The sequence below is a fragment of the Pundamilia nyererei genome, unplaced genomic scaffold, assembly GCF_000239375.1.
Source record: "Pundamilia nyererei isolate P.nyererei 1_Seehausen unplaced genomic scaffold, PunNye1.0 scaffold00066, whole genome shotgun sequence".
NCBI classification, from domain to species: domain Eukaryota; kingdom Metazoa; phylum Chordata; class Actinopteri; order Cichliformes; family Cichlidae; genus Pundamilia; species Pundamilia nyererei.
In genome coordinates, this window is record NW_005187467.1 from 1,422,607 (window position 1) to 1,435,686 (window position 13,080).

At 39.6% G+C, this 13,080-nt stretch overlaps 1 protein-coding gene across 9 annotated transcripts in view; it reads right to left on the reverse strand.

The window, feature by feature from the left end:
• Positions 1–13,080, reverse strand: part of tenm4 (teneurin transmembrane protein 4) — a 144,042-nt gene that overhangs the window by 35,280 nt on the left and 95,682 nt on the right. For all 9 annotated transcript variants that reach the window (XM_005735955.2, XM_005735954.2, XM_005735953.2 and 6 more), the window contains 6 exons: positions 12,587–12,733; positions 10,009–10,225; positions 5,585–5,704; positions 2,002–2,263; positions 395–662; positions 150–293 (listed from right to left, as the gene is read on the reverse strand). In XM_005735955.2, the coding sequence (XP_005736012.1) occupies positions 150–293; positions 395–662; positions 2,002–2,263; positions 5,585–5,704; positions 10,009–10,225; positions 12,587–12,733 (1,158 nt within the window). The remainder of the gene's footprint in view (positions 1–149; positions 294–394; positions 663–2,001; positions 2,264–5,584; positions 5,705–10,008; positions 10,226–12,586; positions 12,734–13,080) is intronic.

The window sequence follows — 13,080 nt, forward strand, 5'->3', positions numbered from 1 at the left end:
TCACCTTCATCTACTGTACTCTGTTTTTGTCCAAGGGCTACAGTACGTTACTGTCCAAAATAAAGATGAAATGCCCCAAAACAAGTTTTTAAAAAAAGAGAAGTTATTAAAACAAAAAATATATGAAAAGGAACAACTGGCTGACTCACCACTCTGGATATTTAAAGCATGGTGCTTGTCTATTGTCCACCCTCCCAGTTTTGAGGCAATGGTTTCGTAGCCCTGTAGTACAGCGGTCCTCTTCTCCCATAGAATAAGGTCTGGGCATGACTCATACTCAAAACCAACTGAAACTATGGAACAAAACAAAGATAAAATAGTAAAAAAATGTGTGTTCTCTGGATAAAAGAAAATCATATCAGTATAGTCAAAAATAATTTTTGTCATCGCTTACCAAAAGCTTCGGACAAGCCATAGACCTTCTGGCTGTAGACATCTGTCTTGTCCCACACAAAGTCATACGAGAGATTTGGGGCTGCAGGAAACCACTTTCTGAAAAGCCTGCCTTCCACAGCCACCATGAGGTGAACTTTCATCAGGTTAAAAGGGATTAAGGAGTGGGTGAGAGTAACCCTTAGCACTGACTTGTAACCTGGGGTCCTGCTGCTTAAATAGCCGAGTCTCATTTCCGTTCCGGGTATAGGTACTTCTTCCTCCAGAGACTATGAAAAGAAAAACAAAGCTTATTAAATATAGAAAAGCATCGAACCTGATAGAAGGTTATAAATTCTGTCCTCACATTTGAGGTAATAATGTTCCACGTCCCCAGTGATTGGTCCACTGTTTTATTTTTTTGCTGTTCTTGTTTTACACAAAATATCAGCTTGTCAGTTTGTTGGTCAATGGCCACTGCAGCCATTATTTTTTTAGCCTTGCCTCCAACCACATCTATGGACCCAAGGGAGACTGGAAACACTAATTAGAGGACAATTATGCTCATGCGTTACATGGCATAGGATGAAGAATTTCTTCATTATGTATTCCAATGAGAATTTTCCATAATTGATTTCAAAATAGCAAGTCCTCCATTCGGATGGTAGTCTTTTCTATGAAATCCATATCGCAGTTACGTAGCCTGTGTGCTCTTGGGCTCAGAGGCTGCCAAGGCCAATAATATATAGAATAATAAAAGTTAGCTTAGTAACATGCTGTTGCCTTTAGAAATTTTAGCTGAGGTCAGACCTGTAACAACAGTGGGTCAGCATTCATAGACTGTAGAGCGTTCGCAATGAGGATCAAGGGTCGACACCAGTAGTTTGGTTAACTAATTCCTGTCTTCTATAATTGAATCGCCTCTTTCCATAGTACAAAACAAGATTCAGAGTACTAATCAAAACAAGCACTTTAACTGTTATAGGTCAGATGACTTTTATGTGTGTTTTTTTTTTCCTAATTATTCAAACAGGGCAGCTATTCATGGTTGACTTATCAGGATTCCTTTTTACAACTGTAAATGGGATGATGTCCCTGTACACGGAGCAGCAAAGACAAGGCGACTATAAATAAACTCAACTCAGACTAAATTCCCTGATATGCCATAAATCTTACGAAGCAAACTGGGAGGCAGAGTAATGAGAGAAGTGCAGAGATACCTGCTAGAAATACAGGAGCCGCACAAACAGTTCGACAACATAGGTCACCAACACAGAAGTCCAAATAGATGCTTACATCAAAAAGCCTCATGTAGATAAACTTGTATGCATAACTGTAAGATGCAAATCCTTCCTAGAGGTATTTATATGCATAAACTGGATGACTACTCTACAGTAACAACTGTTTCTGTGGATAAGATAATAATCATCACTCTGCAGTTAGGTACAATGCATATTGTGAATTACCCAAATTTTACAGGCCAATTACACTTGAGTGATAAAAATCAAAGCACTGCCACGAGTCACTGTTATATTTAGACTTGAAAAATAGTCTGTAGCTGTGCGGCATGAATCATTTGCAGGAAGACCCATATGCATTAGAACCTGCAGGGCAGGGACAGAGCATCACCTGGATTTCAGGTACAACATTCCCTCTTTCAGCACAGGACCCAGCGAATGCAGTGAGCGGCGCTGGGGACACTACAGGGCTGGGCCTGGTAAAGCTGCTCAGGTCACAGCTAGGGATGTCATTCTCCTCATGCCGCATCACGATGGTATCCATGACAAAGAAACGTCCCCATGGCAACCAGAGTGTGTGCTCCTGGGTGATGAATGGAGCGCGTTCAAAGTGCAGGGCTATGGCTATGCCCCCATTGGTCACCAAGTCAAAACTGGAACACAGATGTGCACAATGTCAAAGAAAATTAACTGATTGTCTCACTTTTGGATGAATTAAAATAAATACAGTGAAAATTCCCATTCCCAATTTATACTATTTGTTTTGTGTTGTGCATCAAGCCTCTGTTGTGAACACGACACATTTGTTATTCTCTATTTAAAGGATAAAAAAGAGATTAATCAGTAATAAATTCAAAATTTTATTTTTTTAAAAAGTTAAAGAAAGGATGCTTTTAACTGCTTTGAATCATCTCTGTTACACAATGGAGCAGATACAATACGATTATAGATCACAATGTAAAAATGCAGGTTTCCTTGGTTTAATAATCTTAACATTTTATTTGAAGAATGCAAAGTAGCAGATTACAGGCGTGACTGTTTCACTCCAATTACCATGTAATGTGCTGCTCCTGTGCTCACATGTGTACTGTAAATGAGAGAGAGAGGTTTGTGCCGAGGGATGGAGGCAGCCGCCAGTACTTTATTGATCTCTTAGACGAAGGCTGTCCACTCTAACATCAGTCTAAAAGCCCTGCAATGCAATCCCATCTGCTGTTGCATTAAAGGGTCTCTGCCTCTGGACTGACCTGACTGTGTCTCAGTAAACAGGCTACATTTTGGCAGCGTCATCACCTCTAACTGCTGCATGGTACCTGCACCTGGACTGGACTTTTGCAGCTTTTGTCACTTCTCTCTAAGAGCCAATTAGCACCTGGTCACCTACAGGCCCCTGGGACAGGCAAACACTCTCTCTCACACACACACACACACACACACGCACACACTCAGAGTTTTTCTCAAATTACAGATACAGAAGTAAGTTTAAATAGTGCCATGTAAAATGGGCAAACTCCCTCTTGGTTTAAGCTTCTATATAAAGAACTCGCTCAGTCTAACTTCCCTTGAGGGTAAACATCTGATTGGCTGTGGTGATAAACAACAACTTGGTCCGCCCTTGATGTTTTGCCCTTGGCTGGGAGCAAGCAAAGTAAGCTTCTTCATCAGTCTCGAGTCTGCAGAGCAAGGCTCTCGTAGTACTCATGCAGCTGTGATCCATCAGTACCCATGCAGTTGCATTCAGTCTGTAGCATGCCTGGCAGGCTTGGGCCACGCAAACTCAAAATACTTCTGGACTACCATGGGCAGCATAGGCGATCGATGAAGAGATTCACTGGCTATTATCAATCATGACAATAGCCTTAAGGAACAAAATGATTACATTACCTACAGAAGGTTACCGCCTTGTGCCCTTTGGAAATGCATCAAACTAAGAAAGTTAACTACATTTTTACTCATTTGCCAGCTAATGAGCAATATAACAGTATATTTATAATGGACTGCATGACGTCTACTTAGGTTAAAGTGAGCCAAGGTCAGAGCAAAAAGTTAGTAAGAATAAACACAGACTGTAAAACTACAAGTTCTCCCGTAAAGACGCTCACAAGTACCCTAATAATGTAATGAGCTTAAACCCATGTCAGCATTTTTCTCATTAATAGAGAAAAGCTTAAAAGCGAATAGGTCTGTCTTAATGCTCAGCCAATCAGAAAATAGCTACACAGTTGTAAAGAAACTAAACTAACCTCTTTTGTTTAGGCCTGAAAACTTTCCCAGATAGTGGAAAAGGTAATTTAAAAAACTAAGCCCATGGACAATAAAGAACACATCATAAAAATGAGTTGAGACAGCTTTCCCATTTCTAAGTGGCTGAACAGGTGCATTTCTGATTTCACGCTGCACTGAGCCTGTTTACAGTGATTGCAGGGGAGTTGCAGGAGACTGGGCATGTTTACAGGGGAACCTGGGAGATGGAGTAGTGTTTACACATATGCTGGAAGGTAGAAAAGAGTATGGAGCTTTGCAAAGAAAAAAGTGACTGATGCATAAGAAAAAAAATGGGACACGCATAAATGGAAAAAGGATAGAGATGAGGAAAGTCAGTGCAGTGGAAAGGACATGAGACCTGGGCTCAAGGAAAGCACGGGAAATAAGTAAAAGAGCAGTACCCAGAAAGGAAAGGCTTATGGGCAATGAGAGATTAGAGGAAAGACAGCGTGAAGGGATGAAGAGCAGATGAAATGAGTGAAGAAGGTGAAGATGATGAAGTAGAGAAGAGAGATTTTTGTAAAAGTAAAGGGGAGAGAAAAACGACAGGATGGAAGAAATGAGGGGACGCAGGAATGATCAGGATCAAACCAGCGGCAAAGATGTGGGCCTTTAGAGTGTCAGTGACTGATAAAAGTGCCAGGAAGAAGTGGGGCTTGGAGAGCAAACACCAATTCATGTTGTGCTGTGATAGAGGGGCTCGGTTTGCCACAAGGCCTTACTAACACTGAGATACCTGGGACTGGGGGTTGTGAGTGTATACTGTATGCTTGTACAATCTTATCAAATACATTTAAGAAGAAAAGAAAAAGAGAGAAAATTATTAGAGATTTTATTCTCAAGTTTGTTTTCTCTTTCACTCCAAGAAACACGCCGAAGCTAGTTTGATGTTTTTCTCTGTTTCTCTGAGAAACTCTCCTGATGCCAAAGCAGCCTGAACAGCATCGCTCAAAGAACGCTACACAGAGAACTCAGACTTTTTCCTCTTTCTTATTTAGAACACATTGCCACAACAATTTATCTTCCCCCAAAGGGTTTTTAGTGGTGCTGTAATAAAATAACAAAATAGCTTTTTTCCTGCTTTCCTGAACAGCCAGAACATATGTGGAATTGTCTGAGGAAGTAAGTGGTAATGATCTATGACAGTCACATTACTACGTATTATTTTATGGTCATAATTATAACATCCATACAACTAATTAGAAAAACCATTTCATAAATGGCAAAAGCATTATTAAACTATTTAGAGAGGATAAACAAGGAGCGCAAACACATTTCTGTGACCTAAACCTAACTGTGTCACTTAATTCTCTTAATCTTCTATTGTCGAATAAATAATGTCCATCTGCACAATGTTTTATAGCTCCAGTGAGATGCTTTGCATTGGCATATTTTATTCTTTCCCCACCCTGCTGCTACTGAAGCATAACTTATGAGTGTACCAGAAGGGCTTTGTTTGATTTCTCTGGGAATTGAGCCGAGAACTCCAAAATTGGACCAAATGAAATCACAAAGCAGATCAATGGCAGCACAGTTTGCTGTGGCAACTGTGTTTTTTCCCCCCCTTTCCATCGTTAAAATTTTGTAAAAGTATTTGACAATGATCTAAATATCACTATCTGTACAGCATTTTTAGGTAACTGCGAGAGAGGTTTTACTGCATCCTTTACTCTCTGCGTGTGCTTTGATATAAAGACTCAGGTTCTTACCTTCCATCCTGCCTGGTGATTGTGTAACCATAAGATGGGTTATTGATGAAGCTGATGTTCACTCCTACCAGTGGCGTTCCGTCTGACGTCACGACTTGTCCACGGATGACACAAGCATGGCTGTACGAAGTGAAAAAGATCAGCATTATTGCTCATTGCATAGAGTACAAATAATTACAAGCTAACAGCAGGTGTCCTGCAGTAAAACCTGCATTATCTTGTTTTGTTTATATAATTTCTGTCCACGCTAAAATATGCAAAAGAGGATGGATAAAACATTCAGACAGCACATTTTAACAAAGCTAAAAGGTTAGATAGAATGTACCAACAATACTAATGCTGCCTACAATGAATTCCTGGTTTATGGAGAAAGGACCCATTACTGCATACCATTCTATAGCTCGTTCCCATATTTCCTGTTTTTTTAAGGGCTTTTTTTCCTTTTCTTTTTTAATATGCTTCTATCCAAAAGTCAAAATAATGAAAACGAATTGATACCAATTGATACCACATACCACCAGCACTTAAGACTGACATTGTGGATTTTCTATATAACACAAAATGATGCTATCTCAGCGTACTTATATTAATACTAATACACTCTGTCTCCTCCTCCCCCTCCTACTACTACTATTAATATTTTTTTTTCTTTTCAGCATTAGAAATAGATCAACAGAGAGGAGAAACATTAAAGTCAGTATGGATTTGCTCAAAACAGAAATACTGTACACAATAAAATAGCCATAACAGAAACACAACAAACTAACACCTCCTAGGGTGTCTCTAAGGGTTTTTCCATCCAGAATGGAAGGATAATGAGATAAGGAAGCTTTACTTTGCTTTTGCTCTAATTAAAAAAGAGGAATTATCTTTTCCATTACAGAATGCCAGAGAGGGAAATAATAGGACTGCAGATTGCAAGACTTGCTTGGCTGATTATCAAGACCTCAACAGATTTCCAGACTGACATCAGGCCTCCAGAAGCTGCATAAATTAGATCTGATCATCAGTCGCCACCAATCAATAGTGGGAAGTCGTCCAAATTCACCTCCTAATCTTACTGGACTGATGAGTTGAGACCTTGCTGTAGCACGTCTCCCTCGTCGACTCTTACCCTCGTCATTATCAAGGCCCGACTCATGGTCAGCCGTTGCTTCTGTAGTCGTTTGCAAAAAATTGGTCCCCTAACAAATGCCTTACTGTCACTTCTTCATTAGACCATGGCTATTTTTAATACATTTGGGTCTTAAACACTGCCACGTACTGGAAACAATTAACACTAGCGTGTTAGTAGCTGCCCTCAACATGTCCTTACCAGAGGCAAGATCATTCACCCTACACTATCCTGGTCCCCAGGAACCCTGTTTTATGTTAATTAGGCCAGGTCTCCTTCAGAAGACCTTCGCTGTCCACTACTGTGCTGTAAACAAGCAAGGAGATACTGCTCTGAATCCTTGGGCTTACACCCAAATATCTAAGAGGATGCATTTACATAGAATTATTACCAAAGTTAACCCAGCACTGATCTGGCTGTCTACATTTAATCATTCACAGCAATAGTTTATTTTAGTCTTGTTTGAAGTTTCAACCGTCTCCATTTTCTTGAGATGGAGTTGTGAAAGCGGAACTATCGCCTTCCTGCTTCTGTGAAGCACATCGGAAGCTGATTCCTCACTGTCAAGACAAATGATTTAAATATTGACATCAAATAAAACCCTGAGACATAGTGGCAAAGGAAGCATGAAGAATTCACTACAGAAAATTCCATCCTTTGTGAGATTTCACAAGTCCAAAGGGATTCGCAAAGAGAAAAAGGGACTTCACAGTATCTCCAAACTCCAGTTTATCATACATCATCTGCACATACAGGACATGTTATACAAAAAATACACAAGTGAAGCCCTGGATCCAGTATGAAATAATCTTTAGTTTAGCTTATCTAGTCAGACGTCACAGTGGAGTGTGTCAGTTGTCATTTTCACCCCTCACTTGAACAAGTCTTAAACTTACTCTATATAGGAAAAAAAACATCAGGTTTCCTTCAGGTGATATTTATGGTGACGATCCAAATGACTACAGCAACATACTGGCTGGTTAATTTACAAGAAAATAAGAACTAAATGACAAAAGGAGAGCTTTTGATCTATATCTAAAAAAAAAGGTAAAAATAATGGTAGTAAACATTAAACGGTAAAGATTTGAAGCATAATTTGGAAATACCATCTTTCACAATTGTGTAATTGTGAGGAAACTACATTGTTTTCTCACACTGACATCTCAGATACAATAAAAGCTGCGTGTCAGCTATAACTATAGAGAACCTTCAATGACCACGGCTAATAAATAGTACCATTAACTCGGAAGCAACGGAAACATCATTACCCACGCAAATGAATTGATTACAGGGGAAATCCTGCTGAAACTGTAAGCATGTCACTGCAGCCCTCTCTTTTCCCTGTCTGCGTGTTACACAGCATGCTGAACAGGGGAAAACGAGGAGACGTCGATATAAATTTTTAGCTCTCCAAATATACTATGCTGCTAAAAGGGCTAGGACACACAGAGAACGAAACAAACAAGAGATTTTCTGACATTAATGGTCTAACGCTGATAAAAGAGTTCAAAATAAAATAATACAAGTGCACGCCTGTAAATGAAGTAAATGGCTTCTGCCTCGCTATTATATGCCAGCTATCAATCTTTGCCCAAATTGTTCCGTGGACAAAGCTCCTGTTTACTATTCTGGTCACCATCCACTGCTGGGCATAGGCAGTCTCTTGTATTATGTGTCATGGTGGAGAATCAAGATGTTTCATGCAGTGGCAGATGCTTTATTCAGTGGCACCTTTGCAGCTTTTTGCGGTGGGAAACATCAGAAATAGAAGTCCAACATGTCTACTAGCACAAGGAAGCGGTTAGAGGATCAATAGCCAGATGATCGGGTGACCAGGGCAGGAATATCAGGAAGGAAGATGCTGAGACCGTGCCTTTAAGGCTCATCTGAAGCCCAGAGCTCCCTGTCATAACTGTTCATATCTGTCAGTGGGTGGGGAATGAATACCAAGCATGAATAATAGATTATCACTGATATTTTTAGGTGAGCTGAGGCCTCCAATCTTGCAGCTCATCTCTGGATTCTTCATTTTACTTATTTATGTCTGCATCTTGTGAGAGAGACAAGAGTATTACTCAATCCTCTATGCCGCTTCCTCTGTCCAGTGAAGAACTGCAAAATGTTGAGTGGTTCTTGAAAGCTAGTAAAATGTCAACGAGGGAAAATGTCACACCGCTTCTCTTAAGTATCAGCTGACGCTACTGCAAAAGTAAAAAAATAAATAAATTAAAAATCAGCCATACTTTACTTTGCTGATGCAAATCACAGAGGTTTTTTAAAGCCTTTACTGACACTGGTGTTTGAAAGAATTAAATCAAATTTGGCATAATTTTCATATGTTAACAAGAACCCAATGCTAACATGTTTTTTAAAGTACAAATGGTCTGCTTAAAAAAATGTTAAAACACCTAAAAAAAAAAAATTAAAAACCAACAAACCATTACTGAGTCACATTTTAATACCATTTTCAAAACATTTTCAAATATTCTCAATTTGCTTTCTTTAGGCTGTTGTCTCGTTCTGTCACGTGGGTATAATAAGTTGAGATGAGAGAGATGCATAAGCGAGTGAGATGCAAATAAGTGATGCAGCCTCACAAGCGTTTAAAGATGAAAAGAGAAGGAGACAAAAGAAAACAGAGGCAGGGGAACCTAATGGGAGTTTGACTGCTTTCCTGCCTGATATGAAAGGATCTCAGATTCCATGGCTGGGGTGTCATGAGCTCTGCCTCTGGGAGCGGGCCTCAGATGGATTACCGTAAAAGTAATCACAATACATAAATATGAGATGCCTTTCTTTGTAGGGAATTCTCCTTCCTTTTTGCCACATTCTATGTCTGTCCATCATCATCTGTCCATCATCCTCCAAGCCTCATCGTTCATTTCAGCCTTACTTTCAGCCCCCACTGACTGCTGCCTCCTCTCCCTTGTGCAAATATTTTCATCTGGATTTTAAAAAGCACATAATTTACATCTACTAAGATCTGTCAGTTCTATAACTGTAGCGCAGTAATTTGAAGCGGCCTATATTAAAAGTAAAATCCACTGATTTATGCCTGAACCTCAAATGTCATTACTTAAGAAAGCGATAACACAACTGTTGAGTTCACTGGAGCATCAACTGATAATTTGACTGGCTCAACTAGGAGGAATCTGACAAGAATCTTAAGCATGAATAACAAACGACGATGCAGAATAAAAAGGGAATTCAACCCAATACCGTAGCTGGTTCTGGTTATATTATTAAGAGAATTGGTTAGAGAAGGCTGCGCTGGGTGCTGTCTGGTGAGAGTAATGCAAAAGTCACTCACTTGCCATCGAAGGGGTTTGCTCCAGGGATTATGTGGGTGCTGTCCCTGCCCACAAGGAAGCGCACCCTGTCATAGAAAGTCTGTAGGTTGCTCTGTGCAGAGGACATCTGTGTCTCCTGGATGATGTCCAGGGGATCCGGGGAGCCCACACACAGGGAGGTAGTGTGACAGGTTGCCTGCAGACAGCAGTCTGGATCCATGCAGTCCACCAGGCCATCTGACAAGGTCAAAGAAGTCAAAAACACACAAACACTGACTCATTAAACAACAGCCTAGACACACACCTGGCAAAAGAAAGTATAAAGTACTGCTCAAAGTTGGTTTTAGGGTGTGTTAAGCACGAATGCTTTGAGAAATAAAAGTTTAAAATATATATATAGCCATTAACGTAATATAAAATACAGTAAAGATAAATAAAAAATCAAATTGGTGCTTGCTGTCACTACACTGCATCTTTAAAACATAATAATTTATCCTAGTCACACTTGCCCACATATTTTTAATGTAGGTGGCAGATAAGTTGATACAAGTTGTTTAGGGCTTTGTGTTTGAGAGTATTGTTATGCAGCGGAATAAATCTGGGACAGCTCGGATGATGGATAAGAATTTGTTTGCATTTTTCAGAACTCAGAAGATCATTTATTCTCACAAAATTCCCAGCTCCATTTGCAGAAGTGTAGCCCAAAACCTGCAAGGACCTGCCATGCACTGTTGGCTGCAAACCGTTGTCGAACAAACAGACTTGTATTAAATTTACATTAATCAGGGAAAGTAAGCAAGAGTACCTGCTGCTTTTGTTATCAGAACTCAAGTTTTTTTTTGTACTATGATTAGTTTGCTCCACATCAAAAAACAATAGTTTGGAGCAAATTATCATCTTGAAAGTCAGAAAGCATACAGAACTGCAATAAAATGTACAAAATGTTCTAAAAAGATCGTTTCAAAGTCTCCCATGAGAAACTATCGGAGCCCAGCTGCTTTTTGGCACTGCTGAATTTCAAATGCGTCCGAAATTCATCAACTGTGTGTCCTCGGATGAGTGTGTTGTGTTTCCATCTTTAACCTTGTCTGTTACTTTGTGCTTCTGCTATTAGCTTATCAAATTTATTAGACCACTTGTCCAAAAAAAATAAGAGAAAATTAATATTTCAGAAATATAAGCTAAAACTAAAAAAATATATTGCTAGGGAAGTAACAAACTGAATTAATGTTTTTATACCCAAACTTGAGCCGACACACTGGAGTTTTCTCACAAATTAATCAAGCATCACATTCAAGAGGCTGTAAATGTAACAACTCTAATTTGTTGTGTTAATCAAAAAATAATACTAACATGTTTTACTTTGTTTCTTTTGTAAAATAGTAAATTTTAACATTTGTGGATAACAACAATAAATATATTTTAACATTAAAAATATTTTAATTAACAAACTTAGGCTTACTGGTAGATTGACTATTACAAGAACATGAATAAAATAAATAAAATTTCCAGTACTGTCAATTTAGGGCAGCTGTGGTAAAGCCTTAAATTGGGTAATGGTCTAATAAATGTATCATGTGTAGTATATGTTTTCTTTATGCCCAAAACTTTGCACTGTATATTTGTCTTTTTTATGGATATTATTCTTCTTGTTAAAATTTTAGGGCTTCATACCTTATATTTTACTTGATATCGAATTAGACAAGAAAGGATTATTTATTTGCCTGTTGTATTATTACACAAACAGAGACAATTTATATACATGAATAGGAGTCAAAATTAAATATATAATTTATTTAATATACCATAGCAGTGAGAAAAAATAGAGCAGTTCCGACCTGTTGCTTTACTCAGTGTTTCTTACGTGTACACGTGTACACGTGTACATATCCTCCTTATTTGATGGTCGGAACTTGTAACATTGCTCATGGCTCTCTGTCAGTAATTTAAGGAATACATGACAAAGAGAGCTGCTGTGCATTGCACTTTTCTTTGCTGAAGTGGGTCACTGGACTCCCTAGCCTTTGCTTTAAGGGGCCTATCTGGCCAGATGGGTGATAAAAATAAACCCTGCTGTCAGGATTCAGTCAAATCCCCAGAAGCACCCTCCTTTTACTATTGAGAGCTGTGTGGTCCCTGTACAGTGATCGGAAGACAAACAGCCCCTGCATAAATAAGGGATGCTAGTGCATAGCTCAAGCCCAGAATGAGGTCTGGAAGAAAGGAAGTCACGTCTCCCACTTGGCCTCAAGAGTGGTGCAGCCTCCTGGCTGGCTCTGTGTGTGTGCCTGGCTCTGCTCAGGGCTAGTTAGAGGGCAGAGCGTAGACTTCCTCCTGGGGCCGGCGAATGTTCAAGACCTCAGGGCCAGGTACTCTGCTTTTTAATAAAAACCTGTTGTCCAGGTGCCTGGCTGGAAGCCATTCCTCAACTTCACCTGTATAAGAGAGCAACTGAGCCTGGAAAGCATAAATGTACGTACAGGATATTCTCAAGCACAAGGGTGGTTAATTTTATAGTCAAATCATGTCTGGTTAAGAGTCCCTGTTGATGCCTGGCCAGTGTCAGAAGGCACCATTGTGTGTTGTTTGTGACTTTACCTCCATCGTTGTCCTTGACATCACTGCAGGCAGTTTCCATAGAGGTGTCACAGCCAGTGCCCCTCCAGCCCAGCTGGCACACACAGTACCAGCCATTGTTACCCAGAGTGCACCTACCATTTCCATTGCACAAACCAGGGCAGCCCTCTGCGTAACAAAATGGACAAAGACAAAGGTCGGCAATGAAAATCAAATAGCAGTAACACACGGACACTGTACGCTATTTATGGGAAAAGAAAACTACAAATTTGAAAAAAATGACAAAAATGTGAGGTGAGAGCTAATATTTATCGGGTAACAATAAGATTTTAAATGGGTGAGGGCAGCCATAATGACCCTCGGCAGAGGCTGATTAATTTGATATACCTTCCGTGAAGCTTCTAATATCCCTTTGCAGTAAAATCAGATAAGCGGGATTTTCTACATCAATATTCACTCATTACTACAGTGGACTGGACTCTCATATCTATGCCGCTACAGTTTGTTAATGAGAG